Source organism: Lissotriton helveticus, chromosome 4_1, assembly GCF_964261635.1.
Source record: "Lissotriton helveticus chromosome 4_1, aLisHel1.1, whole genome shotgun sequence".
In the NCBI taxonomy this organism is placed as follows: Eukaryota; Metazoa; Chordata; class Amphibia; order Caudata; family Salamandridae; genus Lissotriton; species Lissotriton helveticus.
Window position 1 is genome coordinate 2,100,976,274 of NC_136063.1, and position 21,457 is coordinate 2,100,997,730.

Below are 21,457 nucleotides of genomic sequence, written 5' to 3' on the forward strand. Positions count from 1 at the left end.
GTGACATCGTTCACGTTTTCTCTCTCCTTATTACATGATTTTGTGCCTAAATGGATAATATAGTCTTTGCACAAAGGGCGATTTTGCAAAGAGATGTTGGCCCCCTGAAGGAGCTTTTCGTTGCTAAGCATGTGCTTCCCACTCGTGTTGATATTACACCCTCTAACTGTGATTTAGCACCTAAACAAGTTATTGCACCTAAATTATTTTAGTACATACGTTTCTACTGTCCTTCTGATGTTGCAACACGGGTGACTTTGCACTGTAATGGGATTTTGCCTTCATAAGTGTTTCCACGCTCCTGTTGATGTTGCCCACAGGATAGTTTTGCTTCTAAATGTGATGTTCTCCTTCATGTGATTTGTTTTCCTCAAAGAGTTTCCATATAAATGCTAATTTAGCACTAAGTGTGATTTTGCACCTAATTATGATTTTACACTGAATAGTAATTGTAATCCTAAATGTGATACGGCACCCCGGCTTACTTTGCACAATGGTTGATTTTCACCTTAAGGTGCATTTGTACTGAAGTGATTTTACACCCAACCGTGATTCTGCACCTAAGCCCACATCAAAAGCACCGAAGGAGGAATGCTGAGCAGAGTTTGGCACAATGTGCCTCTGCCTGTTCCCTAGTCAAAAAGGAAGATCATCCTGGAGTGATTCTGAAGTCATTGGATGACGTCAGCCAGCCATTCCTGTGGACGTCATCGCAAGCCATCCTGAAGTCTGCCCACAGGGCCGATTATTTAAATGGAATGACTCTTACTGTAATCACAAAAACTACGCTAGGATGGCGTTCTGATGATGACTTACTGTAATCACAAAAACTACGCTAGGATGGTGTTCTGATGATGACTTACTGTAATCACAAAAACTACGCTAGGATGGTGTTCCGATGACTTCCACTGACAGGGAGTGATTACCTTTTACAACTCCACGAATACTAACTGACAACATCAGGATGAGTGAGAATGACTCCAGGATGGGCTCTAGACAATTTAAGGATGACTGATGATTATTCCTGGATGATCCCATAACCGCTTCAGGATGGAAGTCAATTACTCTGGGATGATCCCATAACATTTTCAGGATGAGAGTGGATTATTCCTTGATGATCCTATGACCGCTTCAGGATGGCTATTGATTACTTTCGAATGGCCCTATGACATTTTCAGTGTGAGTGTAGATTACTCTCGGATGATTTTATGTCAACTTAAAAATGAACATGTATTACTCAGGATTATTTAAAACCCCTTGCATGCTAATGACATGGCCAGCTCGTCATGCAGTACCACTGGAGCTGTGCTTATGACGAGCTGGCCTGGTCATGAACAATGGGATTTGAATAACTCCAGCACCCAGCCGGAATTGCCTGTAGCATTGAAGGTGTTAAGGACAACTAAAGAATGTGTGGCTTACTAAATGATGACTACATAAGGATGATTTAATCAATATAGTATGCCTGTGGATCACTAATAAATCATTACGGGTTGGATTACACCTTGACAATTCCATGTTAGGAGCACATTGGCAGACTGCCAATATTGCCTTGCAGGGTGCCACTAGGAGAGTAGGAAAGTGTCTTGTCTACCTCTTTCACTAGCACCGCTGCACCATTAGGCAGCTGAGAACCATGCCCACACATTGTCACTATAATGTTCAAAGGGATTTGGAGCACCCTGCTGACACGTCACAGCTGAATTACCTCATGCATCATGGTCGATGTGGTTCAGTGTTACTCGCTTCACACACAGTTCAGTTTGTTGGCCAGTGCCAGTACTATAATGCAATGTTGTCTGCCAGAGTCTAGTTTAGGTTTTGTAATACTATGTCTACACAAAAGTGCAACTTTTCCCATTTTGGATGCGTTGTACCAAATACCAATTTGCTCTTGTTTGCAAATCCCGAAAATTTTGTATCAGGTCTGCATTATAAAACTCAAGCAAACCAGACACAAAACGTCTCTAAATCTGGTCCTAATACTCAGATTATTTTTGTCCTGCATTGGAAAGATTACTTTTTAAACTCTAAAGTGAGAGGTAGACACATGTATAAAATACAAGTTGCTATTTTTGGCTATGTTTGTATTGCAGAAATACCACAAGCACCTTTATATAAAAGAGGCCTGCAGCAATGTTATACCTTTGTATTCAGATCAGCTTAACATGTGCCACTACTCCCATACTCCTGACTCACTGGGATTTGCCTTATTTAGAGGTACAGAGCATTATCGGACGCTGTTTGATATGGTGACCATTTGCAAAACACTAAACAAAACAGTGGTAAAGGAAAAAATCAAAAGGGAGGTTTCAATGTCATTTTATTTATCTAAAGCACATATTTGGCCCCACAGGGGCCAGGATACCAAACAAGAGAAAACGTCCAGAAAAAAATTAAGATCCAGGGAAGAAAGGCCAGACTAATGCAACAAGAACAAATAGCTCAACGAAAACCAGCAACTTCGTGATTGGATTCTAGATGCGGAGATTTCCTTAATCCTCTTCTGGCATTGCAAATTTTTATTGCCAGCTTCCTTCTCATACTTCTGTTGTCCAGTGCTGACCAGCCGTTGGCACTGCACACAGACTTCATAAACTCTAGAAAAACAAAATAACATACATCAGTATCATGTTACCACCATCATTTATGGTTTTTAATACGGCTGGGCTGCCTATCAAAAGTTCAAATTCCATTATTTCATACAGTCTGCCAGATGAGATATGGTTAGCGTTACATGGTTCCTAAGTGAAACATTAAGGCCACTTGGTCAAAGTTTGGCACAGCTTAGAGCAAAGCACTGATGAAGAGGGGGCCAGAAGCTGAAGAAAAAAAAAGTTCCCTTATGAACTATGAGCCCCTGGTCCCCAATGACAGTTCTAGCCCCAAGTAGCAGTGTGTCTTCTCTGGCTCTTTCACCCATTTGAAATGCTGGGGTACTTGGAAGAAAGACTGTACAAATAAAGATGCATTGAAACAAGCATGGGCCATAGTCCTGTTCACTAGACGCGGGCAAGCTTCCTCTGCAAACAGAAAGTAATCCGTGCCAGATTTCTTTACAAAACCATCATTGAGGCAGCCAGGGCGAGTCTGAACTGTACTTGCAATAATCATATTTGGAAAACAGTCTTCTAAGAAACTAGCATAGTGACCAGAAATCAAAATAGGAGCTTACAACCAAGTGTTAGGACCAGGACCAACTGATCTAATTATTAGGGAGTTGATCCGGTCGAAATAAAAGCTGCGAGCACAGTATATTTTATAAGTGCAGTTTGCTATCACTCATTCATCCAGTTTGAGAACCTCACACCTGGACCTACAGATTTACAAATGAAATCCCAACTCAAGGCTTTGTGCCAGCTTTGCATGCTATTTTTAGCACAAGCTCAGCACAAACTGTTAAGAAATTACAAGCCACCCCCATTGCTCTTATTGTTCTTTTGCAGACAGCTGTTAAGCAATGATGGAGTCATCGTTCAATTATGATACAACCTCACATATGCAAACATAACTTAACACAATGTATAATGAATTGTCACAATCCCAGCTTGACTGAATGTTAATTTGAACATTTGTAATATCTTACCAAACAATGCATCAACCTTCTCCTCGTCAAGGACGGCTGTTCCAGCACGAGCCTTCGTTACACCTTTTGCAGATGCAAGTTCGTTAGGAGAAAAAAGTATTTCACTGATGCCATTGAGAAGAAAACCCGCATTGTCCCGCGCTGACTTGGCTTCCTCCAAGAGTTTGTGCAATTTTCTCTTTGGCACGAGTACATCTCTGAACCGTGAAGGATCGTTTGAGTCCTTTACCAACTGCTGCATATCCGTCTGCAAAATAACACAACTATTAACTATTTGCCAATATGTTAGGTTACAATCTCAAAAAATATGCATTTTGATTTGGCATCTGGTACATGGCTAACAATGTAATATTTGCTATGTTAGCTCCGGGAGTATAAATCAGCCATACTTAAATACATTGCAAGCAGAAAGATTTCAAAGTCCTCATGCAGGAAATCTACAAGGTTTGTCCTATATAAACTTTAACTGTGTTAAAAGAGTGGCAAAGAAAAGCATACCTTTTGTACAGTGAATGATCGACTGCATGTTTTTGACGATGTTATATCTGTTACATTCCGTGGATTGGTCAAAACAGACAGCGCATCTTGCAAATACTGCACAGCCAACTCACTATTGCAAGTGCCTTGCAACTGTGCTATAATCAAATAAATACACTTGTTAAAGGCAGCAGTTAATACATCCAATATACACTTAACAAGCATACTTTTTGGCAATGCATGTGTTTGGATGGGAAAAAAAAGGATTATTAATGGGAATTTTTTGCAGTTTACGTGGAAAGGTAGAATATGAAGCACGCACCTTTTAAGTGTTCGTTTTCGGCTTGTAACCGTACACACCCCTGACAGGAACCAGGGCCAACAGAAAAGCTTTCGTTTTCATTAATTATGGACAAGGAGTTGTATACCATTTCCTTAGAGAGAAAGCAAATCATAATTAGGTCATACAAGTGGAAATGCCATTTCCTATGTACCTTTAAAAAAAAAATAAGAAAATTACCCCAGTGTTGAATGATGGACTTTCCTCCGTCATCAAATGAAATGATTCTTCATTGTCCTGAGGGAGTAAAAAAAAAAGCAACCATGAGTCCATCATTTATACTGATCATATCAAAAAGTTTTCCATTTGTTTACTCGCATTTTAATAGGTATATGTACCCTATTGTTGATGAAATGAATGCACCATATTAATTCAATTTTTAAATAAGTATGAAGGCTTTTTGCAGAGATAACTGGTAGAACTTAGGTGGTTTGGGCAAAAAAAAGGCATGTTACGTTCACAAAGGAAAAAAGGCTGGCATACAGGCCTAACAATATGCAAATGTGTATAATGGCAGCACTCATTTAGCTCTGCTTACATTATGGTCACAGCTTCCGTTGCTTTCAAATGGGTCATCCTGGCAAGGGGTACGGTTCACATCCACAGGCGTTACTGCAGGTGGAAAGTCACTGTAGGCCGGGGTGTGTGAATGTGAGCCGTTAGCCACAAAACCATGTGGTGTCAAACTATGTTGTGCAAAGTGAACCATCATTTTAGGATCTTGTTTGCAGGGTCTTGTAGGAGTTACTCCACTGCGCGAAACAGCCAGCTCTTGTGTAGGAAAAAGTTTTTTGGGTTTTAACTGGCCTGGTGGTGAAAGAGAGGCATGTTTTTGCCCTTTATATTTGGCTTTAAGTGGGGACTCCAAGACAAGTTCTTTTTCACGTTCTACTCCGTCATATTTAGTTGTAGATTTTGGATGAAGGACACTTGCCATCCCTGCTAAAAGGGCCAGGTTTTCCAGTTTCTGCAAATTCATCCGCGAACTCGCATCACCAGGCTGAGAAGCTGTGCTTTCGGCATGAGTATGGTTAGCAACTCTTATGTAATCCTGACCACTCTGCTTGGCTTTTTTGTCCTTGCATCTTTTCTCAGCAATTTCTTCCTCTTGGAGCTCACGTAACACCCTCTTAAGTCTTCCAGCGCTTCCCCGATTGCCACAGTCCATCATCAACTGCTTTTCCTCCTGTGCCCTTTGAAGCAACACCTGTTTTAGGCCCTCCGTTGTGCCAGAATAGCTTGCAATTAAGTCTTCACAAATATTTTGAATCGTGAGACACTGTTTCTTCACTAAAAAAAAAAAAAAAAAACATTTTAGATATAAACTTCTAAACAGAGATAACACATTGATCACTTGCAATATATCTTCAAGCGCTAGCCAGAATATATAAATAAACATGGATTGATATTAAAGGACATGTATAATCTATCCATAACAAAGAAAGTATTCCTTATTAGACAGTACACATTGTAAGCCTGAACTTGAACCTCCTGAAAAACGTTGCCTAAGTAAAATAGTTTATCCAGAAATGGCTGCCTTATAGTAGTGCCACAAGCTAAAAGTTTCTGCTCTTTTCATAAGTGGTACATTTGTCATTGGAGAGCAATGCAAGGCATATGTAGGGCCATGCATGTTCATTTTCACTGACCATTATTGGATTAACATATTCCCAAATGTAGGATTTTACTGAATCATGTTGGTAATTAGTACCATTATCCTGCAGTTGCAATCTAATATAAAAATGTACTTATTGTGCTTACCAGATGATTGGAAAAGAATCATAGCTATAAAATCTCTCTCTTCTGTGAATGTCCGACCAGCTTCATCTACATTTTCTACCAGCCATTTACAAACAACTTCTCCGGAATTGTCCAAAACCAGAAACTCTCCATCTTTTTTAACACACACAGAGCGATCGCAAGCGAAAAATAGGACGTTGAATGAAAACATGATGATGTCCTGCTAGATATAAAAAACAGGAATTAGCTTGGGGCAGATTTAAGTTTCAGACTTATCATACAAAGCATATCTAACTGTTTCACATATTTAATTTGAGAAACTAATCACTAAAAGTACACTGACCTGGTGCACTTTATAAGTAAGATGCGTAGATTTTGCAATTCAAAGAAGTGTTAAGCATTCACTGAAGGCCACTAAGGAAATAGCCTGATTATGCAGTTTAAATAAATATATATATTTTACAGAGTTTTATTTAGCGCGAACTTGACCGGAATCTGATATCAGAGCGCTTAACATAGTACCAGTTGCATTACATGAGGACACATTCCTTTTTTTTGTAGTCTTTTATTTTGTTAGGCATGGGGAGATGAAGCGATTTGCCCAGAATCACAGAATGTTCAGTGATTGCCGAGACTAATCCAGTTACCCAGATTCGAGGTTGACCGCCCTAGCCATTATGTGGTAAAGGGAATACATTCATATGATATAATGGTAGGCAACTCCCTATAGAGCTGCAATAATTTGACTCATTGTCATCAAGCAGAAAGCAATTAAATTGGCACGGCTTGGTAACGCAATACAGCTGTACACACCATTAACCATGCCCCATCTCATCCATTAAATGACATGCTTTTAATGGTAGAAAGGGACCACTGTAAACCCCATAGGACTACGGGAAGACTTCTGATGCTGTTTGACAGGGAAAAAATAGCTAGAGTGGGTATTTCTTGGAAGAAAGGGGAATGAAAGGTAGTTGGGGCAAGGGAGCTCACATATATATGCACCATATGCAAACCACATGCACCTCAAGGCGACATGAGCAAAGAGATTTGGAGACTGTAGACAGTGTGGGAAATGCCATAGAATAACTTAAATAAGTTATTCCTAGTGGTCTCATGCACAAAGCATCATATACCGACCACATGTAAGTTCAACATAACATGCTTCTGTAAAGTGCACGTTCACCCTGAGGTATCTGGCCGCTTAACATGTTTATCATTGCCCAACTCAATGTTATTCATCTTGCCCTCCTCAGCAGGGCCAATGGTTGAGTAGACCCACCACAATCTGAAGCTTTGACCATGATGCTTTATTCCACTAAGCCACCCTACCCAGGTATTTCAAGGCATCAGGAGCAAAGAGAGAGGTTGGGAAGCAAGTAGAAACCAGGAAGAGGACAGAAAGTGTTAAAAAAAAAAACATCAGAGCGGGGAGTTACCAATTTTGAACAATCAGACATTTTATTGTAAATACCCACCCTCCTCAATCTAAACACCTGGATTAATAGAAGTGACAATTGACATTTAACTGCTGAGAACTTAATTCTACCTTAGTTACACACAGCCTCCTGTTTGCTCAGAAACAGCATGCTAATTCGAAAATTATTGGGACATAAAAACCTGCTGGGAAGCTGGCCATACGAAGCATATCCCCTTCAATTGAAGTAAAGCTACACATCAACATTTATGCAGCAGTGATGAAGGCACCCCGACTCAGTGGGTGTAACAAAGGCCTTGCAGCCCATCTTTATACAAATGCACTAAGCTATTATGCAGTATGCATTCAGATATACATGCATCTGGCACCACAAATGTGCACACAGGGGCATACCGTGAGGTTGAAGGTGTCACCAAAAAAGGAACCGGTCCATGTATTAAGTAACAAATTCTAAAGCCTAAAATCTGTGCTTAGCATAGTGTGCTGCCCCACTAGTATTTCGCTGCTTCTGTCCATTCATGTGCTCTAAAACGCAAGTAACATTACACTTACAACAAACCTAAAACTAAATCTATTCTCTGTGGCACTGGGTAGAAGGGCAAAAACATTACTGGCAGGACCCAGCAGCGCTAAGCCCAGGGTTCGTGAGCCTAGGAGCTGTACCTGCTCTGTTTACCATGAGAGGACTGGGGCTCAAAATTGGGGTTGATCTGGCAAGCAGAGACTTAACATTTCACCTACAACAAGCCAGGGCTATAGGCTTTGTCAATGAGTGTAATGTGTTTGAGAAACACGCAGCAACCCAGACTTACACTAAATATTCGAGCAGGTTTCAAAAGGGAAACGCTGTGGCATAGTGTTACAGTAATCGACTTAGAAGTATCAAATACGGGTTCGAGCCTGCACTGCGCCTATGCTTTTCAAAAAGTTTTCCTTCCATTTGCGCTCTATATTTAAAAAAGCCTCGATTTACTGGCCTCACACCATGCGCTATTTTGTAAAGTAAATCTAGTCCCTGTGGCACTGGGACTAGAGGGGCACATACATATTTAATATCACTGGCAGGACCCAGCAGCGCTAAGCCCAGGGTTCGTGAGCCTAGGAGCTGTACCTGCTCTGTTTACCATGAGAGGACTGGGGCTCAAAATTGGGGTTGATCTGGCAAGCAGAGACTTAACATTTCACCTACAACAAGCCAGGGCTATAGGCTTTGTCAATGGGTGTAATGTGTTTGAGAAACACGCAGCAACCCAGACTTACACTAAATATTCGAGCAGGTTTCAAAAGGGAAACGCTGTGGCATAGTGTTACAGTAATCGACTTAGAAGTATCAAATACGGGTTCGAGCCTGCACTGCGCCTATGCTTTTCAAAAAGTTTTCCTTCCATTTGCGCTCTATATTTAAAAAAGCCTCGATTTACTGGCCTCACACCATGCGCTATTTTGTAAAGTAAATCTAGTCCCTGGGGCACTGGGACTAGAGGGGCACATACATATTTAATATCACTGGCAGGACCCAGCAGCGCTAAGCCCAGGGTTCGTGAGCCTAGGAGCTGTACCTGCTCTGTTTACCATGAGAGGACTGGGGCTCAAAATTGGGGTTGATCTGGCAAGCAGAGACTTAACATTTCACCTACAACAAGCCAGGGCTATAGGCTTTGTCAATGAGTGTAATGTGTTTGAGAAACACGCAGCAACCCAGACTTACACTAAATATTCGAGCAGGTTTCAAAAGGGAAACGCTGTGGCATAGTGTTACAGTAATCGACTTAGAAGTATCAAATACGGGTTCGAGCCTGCACTGCGCCTATGCTTTTCAAAAAGTTTTCCTTCCATTTGCGCTCTATATTTAAAAAAGCCTCGATTTACTGGCCTCACACCATGCGCTATTTTGTAAAGTAAATCTAGTCCCTGTGGCACTGGGACTAGAGGGGCACATACATATTTAATATCACTGGCAGGACCCAGCAGCGCTAAGCCCAGGGTTCGTGAGCCTAGGAGCTGTACCTGCTCTGTTTACCATGAGAGGACTGGGGCTCAAAATTGGGGTTGATCTGGCAAGCAGAGACTTAACATTTCACCTACAACAAGCCAGGGCTATAGGCTTTGTCAATGGGTGTAATGTGTTTGAGAAACACGCAGCAACCCAGACTTACACTAAATATTCGAGCAGGTTTCAAAAGGGAAACGCTGTGGCATAGTGTTACAGTAATCGACTTAGAAGTATCAAATACGGGTTCGAGCCTGCACTGCGCCTATGCTTTTCAAAAAGTTTTCCTTCCATTTGCGCTCTATATTTAAAAAAGCCTCGATTTACTGGCCTCACACCATGCGCTATTTTGTAAAGTAAATCTAGTCCCTGGGGCACTGGGACTAGAGGGGCACATAAATATTTAATATCACTGGCAGGACCCAGCAGCGCTAAGCCCAGGGTTCGTGAGCCTAGGAGCTGTACCTGCTCTGTTTACCATGAGAGGACTGGGGCTCAAAATTGGGGTTGATCTGGCAAGCAGAGACTTAACATTTCACCTACAACAAGCCAGGGCTATAGGCTTTGTCAATGGGTGTAATGTGTTTGAGAAACACGCAGCAACCCAGACTTACACTAAATATTCGAGCAGGTTTCAAAAGGGAAACGCTGTGGCATAGTGTTACAGTAATCGACTTAGAAGTATCAAATACGGGTTCGAGCCTGCACTGCGCCTATGCTTTTCAAAAAGTTTTCCTTCCATTTGCGCTCTATATTTAAAAAAGCCTCGATTTACTGGCCTCACACCATGCGCTATTTTGTAAAGTAAATCTAGTCCCTGGGGCACTGGGACTAGAGGGGCACATAAATATTTAATATCACTGGCAGGACCCAGCAGCGCTAAGCCCAGGGTTCGTGAGCCTAGGAGCTGTACCTGCTCTGTTTACCATGAGAGGACTGGGGCTCAAAATTGGGGTTGATCTGGCAAGCAGAGACTTAACATTTCACCTACAACAAGCCAGGGCTATAGGCTTTGTCAATGAGTGTAATGTGTTTGAGAAACACGCAGCAACCCAGACTTACACTAAATATTCGAGCAGGTTTCAAAAGGGAAACGCTGTGGCATAGTGTTACAGTAATCGACTTAGAAGTATCAAATACGGGTTCGAGCCTGCACTGCGCCTATGCTTTTCAAAAAGTTTTCCTTCCATTTGCGCTCTATATTTAAAAAAGCCTCGATTTACTGGCCTCACACCATGCGCTATTTTGTAAAGTAAATCTAGTCCCTGGGGCACTGGGACTAGAGGGGCACATACATATTTAATATCACTGGCAGGACCCAGCAGCGCTAAGCCCAGGGTTCGTGAGCCTAGGAGCTGTACCTGCTCTGTTTACCATGAGAGGACTGGGGCTCAAAATTGGGGTTGATCTGGCAAGCAGAGACTTAACATTTCACCTACAACAAGCCAGGGCTATAGGCTTTGTCAATGGGTGTAATGTGTTTGAGAAACACGCAGCAACCCAGACTTACACTAAATATTCGAGCAGGTTTCAAAAGGGAAACGCTGTGGCATAGTGTTACAGTAATCGACTTAGAAGTATCAAATACGGGTTCGAGCCTGCACTGCGCCTATGCTTTTCAAAAAGTTTGCCTTCCATTTGCGCTCTATATTTAAAAAAGCCTCGATTTACTGGCCTCACACCATGCGCTATTTTGTAAAGTAAATCTAGTCCCTGGGGCACTGGGACTAGAGGGGCACATACATATTTAATATCACTGGCAGGACCCAGCAGCGCTAAGCCCAGGGTTCGTGAGCCTAGGAGCTGTACCTGCTCTGTTTACCATGAGAGGACTGGGGCTCAAAATTGGGGTTGATCTGGCAAGCAGAGACTTAACATTTCACCTACAACAAGCCAGGGCTATAGGCTTTGTCAATGAGTGTAATGTGTTTGAGAAACACGCAGCAACCCAGACTTACACTAAATATTCGAGCAGGTTTCAAAAGGGAAACGCTGTGGCATAGTGTTACAGTAATCGACTTAGAAGTATCAAATACGGGTTCGAGCCTGCACTGCGCCTATGCTTTTCAAAAAGTTTTCCTTCCATTTGCGCTCTATATTTAAAAAAGCCTCGATTTACTGGCCTCACACCATGCGCTATTTTGTAAAGTAAATCTAGTCCCTGGGGCACTGGGACTAGAGGGGCACATACATATTTAATATCACTGGCAGGACCCAGCAGCGCTAAGCCCAGGGTTCGTGAGCCTAGGAGCTGTACCTGCTCTGTTTACCATGAGAGGACTGGGGCTCAAAATTGGGGTTGATCTGGCAAGCAGAGACTTAACATTTCACCTACAACAAGCCAGGGCTATAGGCTTTGTCAATGGGTGTAATGTGTTTGAGAAACACGCAGCAACCCAGACTTACACTAAATATTCGAGCAGGTTTCAAAAGGGAAACGCTGTGGCATAGTGTTACAGTAATCGACTTAGAAGTATCAAATACGGGTTCGAGCCTGCACTGCGCCTATGCTTTTCAAAAAGTTTCCCTTCCATTTGCGCTCTATAATTAAAGAAGGCTCGATTTACTGGCCTCACACCATGCGCTATTTTGTAAACTAAATCTAGTCCCTGATGGGGAACTGGGTAGAAGCTAGGCCACATTACTGGTAGGCCCCAGGGTCCGGGTCAGCTAGGGTGCCTGCTCTTATAGGCGAGGGAGGCCCCGCTCTTGCAGAATCCGGGTATTGGTCTCAGCTCGGGGGTGCGTTGACTGCACGTGCGCGCGCTATCGTGTCGATGCACATCAGCCTATATCTCGAGTAAGCTGGACCTCAGCTGCAGCATGTCTTACCTGAATAAATGTGGAATCCCTCAAGTTTTCCTGCTTTCAGAAGGTCAAGTTTGAAAATATAGAGACCGAAGCCGATCCATCGTGCCCTTTTTATGGCCATTGCACCCTCGCTGAATTCGTCCTTGCAGCAGACCAATGACGTCACTTCCGGCGTTCCCGGATGTGCGTAGTCTTCGGGAGCCTACCTGATTACTTCAGGTATATGCCTAAAGGTGAGCGCAAGCATGCTGTAATGTTAACATTTTGGGTATTTAATTGTTGCATGTGTATTTGCATTAAACAGTTAAGGGAGCGCAGAACTGCTGTCTATTGAGGACCCGGGTTCGAGTCCCAGCGCGGGCAGGCATTATTAGGTTTTGATGCGTTTCTGTAAAAAAGTTATTTCAGTTTGTGGGGACTTTTAGTAAATAATATGTAACTGATAAATATGGTGTGCAAGGGCCTTGAATTCCTCTCGCTGAGCCTCGCTGCTTTATTCCTTATTGAAACAGTTGCATCTGATTGGATCCTAAGCTGACTCCACATGAGCAGCGTGCTCGCAGGAAATCAGGTTTTCCGATGTTGAAATCTTAAAATGATGATTTACGATCCTGCTGCCGATCGAGCAACCATTTGTCTGGTACTTTTTAAATTCAGACTAACTGAATGTGTATAGCTGTGTTTCTGCCTCTTTCACAGATATCCTTGTGTGCAGTTTAGAAGTTACTATCGGACTGACCTATCATCAAAGAGCTGCATACAAAATTTGCTTTTTTGTGTTGTGATATAGTTAGAACTTCTCCATTCTTTCAAATGTTACAAAAAAGAGTTTTTTTGGGCAGTTATAACTTTTTATCTGTAAAGCCAACCCCCAACCACTATATACTCTTTAAATCCTGAGTTTGTGCTTCTCCAGAAAAAAACCCTCGTATAATATACTGCCCACCATCTGTGGATGACTTGATTTCTAAACCTTGTAATCATCATTGGCTTATGTGAAATTCCCCGTAGACTGATTTATTGTCTATGTATAATGTGTGCTGTTATGTAAAGTACTGTGAGACCCTACACTCATGAGTAACGCTCTACAACAAATGGCATGGATATGAGAGAGAGCCAACGGCGAGATGAGGGGCACTAGTGGAGGGTGGCAAGGAGGGAATCCGAGGAGGAGGTCATGGGGTGGGGGTACTACAGAGAGATGAGGGGCACTGCCGGAGGGTGGCAGTGAGGGAATCTGAGGAAGGGGTCATGGGGTAGGGAAATTACAGAGAGATCAGGGGCACCTGTGGAGGGTGGCAGTTAAGGAGTCCGAGGAGGAGGTCACGGGGGGGACGGGACTACGAAGCGATGAGGGGCGCTGGTGGATAGTGGCAGTGAGGGGATCTGAGGAGGAGGTCATGGGCTGTGGGGGAGCTCGGAGAGATGAGAGGCACTGGTGGAGGGTGGTAGTTAGGGTGACTGAGGAGTAGGCAGTGAGAGGGAGTGGCTACGGTGAGATGAGGGGCACTGTTTGAGGTTGGTAGTTAAGTTATCTACAGAGAAAGAGGTGAAAGAAGATGTCAAAAACACTTTTGCTCCAGCACTAAAGCCGGACGATTAGGACAACTGTGGAGCATACTTTAACATGCATGCTAATTAGATTTACTGCTATTTTCAATGTTTCAAGTTTGAAGGTGATTTTACTATTGTATTTTACTGGGAATAATGAAAGTGGAACTGAATGGTGGCTGATATGGGGATGGGGATGGGGATGTCTTTTGCGCTTGTTAAAATTATTTCACCCTAGTTTATTTATTTTTTATTTACATTGAAATATAGCGGACGCGTGTTTTGTGTTCTACACATGTGACAGCGTGTCCATCTCCTCTGTTGCACGAGGGACTAAATAATCTGCGTGTTCATGTGGGGGCACTTTTATCAGTGTTTATTCTGCTCTGTGTTTCCCTCATGGTTGTACGGAATGCATGCATAGTGCTTACTACCCCTAACAAGCACCTAAAGCGAACCGCAGGCCCCCTCGCCGTGCAGCAATCCCACCCTGCGGGTGCCACCTTCCTCTGCATAAGCCCGGTATTTGTAAACCTCACCCTCACAACCCTCTCACCCTCACACCCCCTCACACCCTCACCATCACCATCACCCTCACACCCCCTCACCCTCACACCACCTCATCCTCACCTCACACACCCTCACCTACCCTCACCCTCACATCCCCTCACCCTCACACACCCTCACCCCCACACGCCCTCACCCTGCCTCACACCCCCTCACCCTCAACCACTCACACCCCCACACCCACTCACCCTCACTCACCCTCACACACCCTCACTCCCTTTCACACCCTCAGCCGCCCTCACTCACCCGCCCTCACTCACCCTCACACCCCCTCACCCTCACACCTCCTCACCCTCACACCTCCTCACCCTCACACCTCCTCACTCTCACACTCCCTCATCCTCACACCACCTCATCCCACACACCCTCACACACCCTCACCTACCCTCACCCACACTCACCCTCACATCCCCTCACCCTCACACACCCTCACCCCCACACGCCCTCACCCTGCCTCACACCCCCTCACCCACTCACACCCCCACACCCTCCTACTCACTCACACCACCACACCACCTCACCCACCCCCTCACCCTTACACCCCTCAGTCTCACACACCCTCACTCACCCTCACTCTCACACACCCTTAACCTCACACATCCTCACCCTCACCCTCTCACACACCCTCACCCTCTCACACACCCTCACCCTCTCACACACCCTCACCACTCTACCACTCTACCGCACTCACTCTACCGCACTCCCTCTATTGCACCTACTCTACCACTCTACCGCCCTCACTCTACCGGCCGCACTCTACCGCCCGCACTCTTCCACCCCACCTCTTTCTTTAACTCCCTGTTCTCTTCTGCTGTGCTGATCTGCTGCTCTCTTCCACCCGCCTCAGTCTTTAACTCCCTGGTCTCTTCTCCTGTGCTGATCTGCTCCTCTCTTCCACCCACCTCCTTCTCTAACTCCCTGTTCTCTTCTCTTCTCCTGTGCTGATCTGCTGCTCTCTTCCACCCCGCCTCCTTCTTTAACTCCCTGTTCTCTTCTGCTTTGCTGATCTGCTGCTCTCTTCCACCCGTCTCCTTCTTTAACTCCCTGTTCTCTTCTGCTGTGCTGATCTGCTGCTCTCTTCCACATACATCCTTCTCTAACCGCACACACACATACATACAACCACGCACACACACACACACAACCACACAAACACACACAACCACAACACACACACAATCTCACACACACACACACAACCACACACACACAACCACACACACACACACACAACCACACACACAACCACGAACACAACCACACACACACACACACAACCACACACACAACCACACACACAAACACACACACAACCACACACACAACCACACACACAACCACACACACAACCACACACACAACCACACACTCAACAAGACACTTTTTACATGTACAAACTTTTACCATTAAAAATTAAAAACAACAATATTAGGTCACTATCCTTTATTTATAACATTTTACACAAAATTGTGAGTTTGCACATCAATACATGTAAAAAAGGACAAAACTAAACATGTAACTTTACTAATGCTATAAATGTAACATTTTGTAGATTTATAACTATTCACTTTACAAAAAACAAAATTAATACTTTTATAATTTGAAAAAATATAAACAAACAAAAAAAATTACATTTGCAACACCAAAAGGTCAAACTTTTCTATTGCGAGACCTATTGCATTTTTAATGCTTGTTTTGGTTTGTGGCTAACACACTTACTTTCCTGCCCTCTACTGAGGCTGGGATTTACCCATAAGGTTCATCTCCCTTATTGTTGTTTATCTATATATTCAGGGGACAGACAGGGAGTCCCATTACTGCCTGTACAGGCAAATACCCTTTCTCTCTTCATTGTTTACCAAGTAGTTTTAAATGCCAAGTCAAAGTGGAATAATACCAGGCGAGGAACTCAAAGTATTGTCTCTGCGCGAAAGACCCACAGCTCAATTTCCATATTTAAAGTGTTTCAATCTGTTCTCCACAGTATGTACATCTGTTGAATGTGCAAATAATTATTCAAGACTATTGGAAGCCGAAAAAATGATGGAAGTGAATGAAGGAGGACAACTTAGAAAAGGAAAGAAACGTGGGCCATACAAAAAATGGTTATTAGAGGTAAGCGCACATTATAAAACATTACACTGAATCTGTTCAGAGGACACTTCAATCTACAAAACATTTTTACTCACAGCGGCCAGTAACCTCAGAAGACACTCTCTTTTATAATGACAATTATATTAAAGCCTGCTTTCTACACTAGTCATTTTCAACTGGACATTTGCCTCGAATTGCATTGAGGTTTGTATTTAGAGATTAGGGTGATATAAATTGTCCAATATACAGAGACACTAAGATCTAGTTAATAGCACTTCAGATGGCTCATATTTCTTTTTGAAACAGCAGTGTCAAAGAGGCTTCCTTGGAAAGAGAATGATCTGCTCTGCATGATTTTTGATGTACCCTGCTGATTTCTTTCGTGTGACTGTTTAGTTAGGCAAGTCCTTAATAGAAGAAACATGTAAGTAAGTAAGTAAATGTTGTCTATGCACTTAATATATTACTGTAATCGTCTTCAAATTCATGTTCTGCGGAGACAAAACAATGCGTTTTGCAATTAAATGGCGCAGTAATTTTAACGTGATCACAAAGTTAAATTGTCCAGTTTTGAGAATACATTATTAACCGAATAAGTCACCAAACTATCTTCTCTGATTTGACTTTTAGAAGTTGCAAAAAGTCCTGTGCTACACGTTATAAGTGCTAAATTCAATTAATTGGTCTTTTTCTGTATGAGAGTAGACAGAACATTTCATTAAGGAAGCAGATGACAACATTATACAATATGCAGCACCAAAGAAAGTAAAAGAAGGATCCTTGCAGACTTCAAGCACAGCAGATGACAGTATCCCCACAGGTACAGTATGAAATTATATACTCTCTTTTATACCGCTTGCATTAACAATTTGATGCATGAAAGTGTATAGTTTGAAAGCGCATCACCTGCAAAAATGAAGGGCCTCATCAACCCACATTGAGTTTCTGCCACATAAAATGTACTTGGTTACTGACACATAATACATTTACAATCAAATTAAACATATTTTGCTTACTAAATGTACAATAACATATTTTCTTTTGTTACAGTTCTTCATACATCACCTTCTGCAGAGCACTGTACATTGCATTCAGACAACAGTACAGCATTACCAGATTATACCCCACCAGTAGATGACACAGATGGAGATCCAATTGACGCTGTTTGGGATACACTTTGTAGCAGCTTAAAAGGTGAAATGGATGCTCAGCTTAAAGATGATTTAATTAATGACTCGGATTCTGGTTTTGAACAACTTATGGATCAAGTTGGATATACCATTCAAAATGAGTACGAAGAAATTAAAATTTGTTCTGATCAAACTAATACCACAGATGAATCAACACCTATTTTTGAGGGCTCCAACAAATGTTTAGGGGTGGTCATACTATTGCTTTGTTGCTTTATTATTCGTTTTCGCTTGAGTGATGAGGCAGCTGGCTATATGCTTAATCTCATCTATTTGCTCTTGCCATGTGATAATAGAATGTTCAAAACTATGTATCACCTTCACAAATATATAAAAAAAAGTGTTAAGGCCCCACATATTACTTACTATTGTGCCACTTGCTATACACATGTTGATAAAAACACTCAGACCTGTCCTAACCAACATTGTTTGAAAGATTTGATTCAAAGTGACTCAGTCTCTTATTTCATTCAGCATAGCCTAATTGCACAGTTACAGACTATGTTTAGGCGGAAACATTTTACAGAAAAGGTAAGGAAACATCGATTTGATCACTATATGGAGAATGAGAAACAAACAATGAAAGATGTATATGATGGGAAAATGTATTTGGATTTATTCAAGAGTGGATTCCTGAAAAACCCTAACAGCCTTTCATTTGCAATGAACACAGATGGTGTTCCTGTATTTAAAAGTTCTAAAATATCAATGTGGCCAGTGTACTTAATGGTAAATGAGCTGCCTGTATCCCAAAGAAAGCTGCGTGAAAATATATTACTGTATGGTATTTGGGTTTCCACAAAAAAGCCAATAATGTGGTCTTTCTTAAAACCATTATATGAGGAACTTGCACAGCTGGAAAGTGGAGTGTCATTTCAAGATCATAACAATTGTAGTTTTACTTGCCATGCTACACTTCTGACAATCACATGTGATTTACCAGCTCGTTGTCTTGTTTCAAACAGTACCCAGTTTAATGGGAAATTTGGGTGCTGGCATTGTCTACAAGAGGGTGAAGTGACTGTTTCAGGAAAAGGGCACTGTAGAGTATTTCCTTACAATGCTGAAAACCCAAAAGGCCCACCAAGGACACTCGATACTATTAAATCTGATGTAAACAGTGCAATAGCTAATATCGAGAGTGGACTTTCTGATTACAGTGTAAGAGGGATCAAAGGTCCCATGTGGTTCATGTTTTTGAAACATTTTTGTGTAACCAGAGGGTTTGTGATTGATTACATGCATGGTGTCTGCAGTGGCATTATGAAATTGTTGATGACCATCTGGTTCACTAAAGAATACAAGCATCATTCATACTCTTTTTATGATAAAGTCAAAATAGTTAATGTATATTTGAAACAGATAAAACCCACACTGGACGTTAGTAGAGTTCCAAGGTCTGTTGATGAACTACCATATTGGAAGGCCTCAGAGTTTCGAAACTTTCTTTTATTTTATGGAATGCCTGTGTTAAAACATGTTTTAGATAGATCACGCTATTTACACTTTTGTTTACTTATGAAAGCAATTCATAAGCTTTTAAATGATGACATTAGCCAGGAAGATTTAAATATAGCAGAACAGTGTTTACTTTTGTTTGTGCAACTGTTTAATGATTTATATGAAAAAAGATTTTTAACAATGAACGTTCATCAATTGGTCCACTTAGTAGACAGTGTAAGAGCAACAGGGCCTCTGTTTACTGCTAATTGTTTTGTTTTTGAAGATCTTAATGGTTTTCTTTTACAACATGTGCATGGTACAGTAGGCATAGAAACACAAATTCTAGATGCAGTAAATATGATACAAGTAATACCTGTGTTAATGGAAAATCATTTGCCTCCTGATAGTGTGGAGGCTGAATTTTACCAGAGTATGATGTGTTCATATAATAGAAAGAGACAGCGATACTTAAAAATAGAAAAATGCATTTACAGTGTTGGTTCTACATACCCTTACAGCTTAACAGAGAATGAATATATAGCAGTAACTCAGCTCACTCATATTTTAGGCTCGGATGTAGTAGCCTTTAACAAAATATTTTTAGAACAAAGCAATCTTCTTGTTTACAGCTCTAATTACACTCGTATTCAGAGGAGAGACCAAAGTGTAATAAAATATGAAACAGAACCTGGAGTGTTTGCTTATGGCAGAGTCACTAGATTCATTCAGTGTAAGCAGGCAGACGTGTCTGTTAACCTAGCTCTCATGGTTCCACTTAAGTGTGAATACTATGACATCAGGGAACCAGTTCATCTGGTAGTAGTAGATAACAACATCACAGCTATCAGGCTATCAATGATAAAATGTGCCTGTTTTTACATTCAGGTAGAACATGAATCATTTGTAAGTGAAATGCCAAATCGATTTGAAATAGATTAAGGCAAATCATGATAGAAATTTCTCCTACATGCACGTCTCTTTTTATAGCACATTTGATTAGAAATCATCTTGATAAGCATTCTTAACCTGTGCTCCAAGGACACCTAGGGGTCCGCAACACCTACGCAGGAGTCCTAGACTGCTCATAAAACACAGAATTGTTGGCCAAATAATAAAGTGCATATCAATATAGAAGCAAAATGTACAACTGAAATATCTAAACATTTTTATAAATGTGCAGCAAATAATTAATTTGGTATCCTCACATTGATTTTGTGAAGCAGTGCAAGTACATCAAATACAATATAGTATGCCTAATGGCTGGTCTCAATTGAGTTTAGAAAAGCTTCAACCTTCCCATTAAAATTAAAAAAAAGTTTGCATTTGTTTGTGAATTCAATGAAATATTTAATAATTTGTGTATTTGTTTGATGAATGCTTGTTTCTGTCATCTTGTGTATTATTTTGCGGTGAAAATCAATAAATATGACATGGATAAATAAAGATTTGTCTGCATAATATGCCTCCAGTGATTGCATAATGTGCAGCATTTATTTCTGTTACGTTATTTAGTCTATCCTGCGACAAATTTTCATACTTCATTGTCCCTTAACTTCATTGACTATGCATACAATGGCCAATGTTCATCTTTATTAATGTTAGGCATTGATCCTTTTACAGTGGATACTTATTTTACATGTTTTGTACAAAGAGAAAGTGACAAACATAAAAAAAAATGTGTTACACAATAACCTATGACTTATGCACAGTTTGGTAAAGCACATTGTATGCTCAGTTGTGTATAATAGAAAACGTAGATGTCGTTTTGCGTTTATCTGCAATTAATCTGGCAATCATCCAACAGTTTGTATTTTTCTAGGAAAACTGAAAAAAAAGGGGTGGACAGGCTCTTTAAATAGACAAGCAATTCCTGTTAAAATCACCAGAAGCAAAAACATCTAATAGAAAACACAATAGTACCTTTGAAGTAATCAGATACTTATTTTCAATTCATCCCAAAGTCATCAGGAACATCTCATCTCGTAAAGTTATCGGATAGTCATTTTCAAGTCACCCTTAAATCATCAGGAAAAACGACACCTTCTGAAGTCATCAGATACTGATTTTCAAGTCATCCTTAAATCATTACGAATAATGACACCTATTAAAGTCATCGGGTACTCATTTTCAAGTCATCCGTAAATCATCAGGCTCAGCTTCTCAGCTTTGCTGATGACTTCAAGAGCTTGATGATGTCTGATGGTGTGAAAATGACTTCTAATGTAGTTGG

At 41.5% G+C, this 21,457-nt stretch overlaps 3 protein-coding genes across 5 annotated transcripts in view; 2 read left to right on the plus strand and 1 right to left on the minus strand.

Annotated features, from left to right (window-relative positions):
• Nucleotides 1–21,457, plus strand: part of GAB3 (GRB2 associated binding protein 3) — a 489,597-nt gene that overhangs the window by 382,968 nt on the left and 85,172 nt on the right. The gene's annotated exons all lie outside the window — the stretch shown is intronic.
• Nucleotides 2,391–6,808, minus strand: LOC144827803 (uncharacterized). The gene is made up of 7 exons (XM_078685976.1): nt 6,165–6,808; nt 4,942–5,693; nt 4,584–4,640; nt 4,386–4,497; nt 4,085–4,221; nt 3,587–3,833; nt 2,391–2,600 (listed from the first exon to the last, which is right to left on the minus strand). Exons 1-7 carry the CDS (start codon nt 6,352–6,354, stop codon nt 2,446–2,448), a joined length of 1,650 nt encoding a protein of 549 aa, XP_078542102.1. The 5' UTR covers nt 6,355–6,808; the 3' UTR covers nt 2,391–2,445.
• On the plus strand, nt 15,937–21,424 carry LOC144829533 (uncharacterized). The gene is made up of 3 exons (XM_078688762.1): nt 15,937–16,615; nt 17,300–17,414; nt 17,645–21,424. Exons 1-3 carry the CDS (start codon nt 16,373–16,375, stop codon nt 20,164–20,166), a joined length of 2,880 nt encoding a protein of 959 aa, XP_078544888.1. The 5' UTR covers nt 15,937–16,372; the 3' UTR covers nt 20,167–21,424.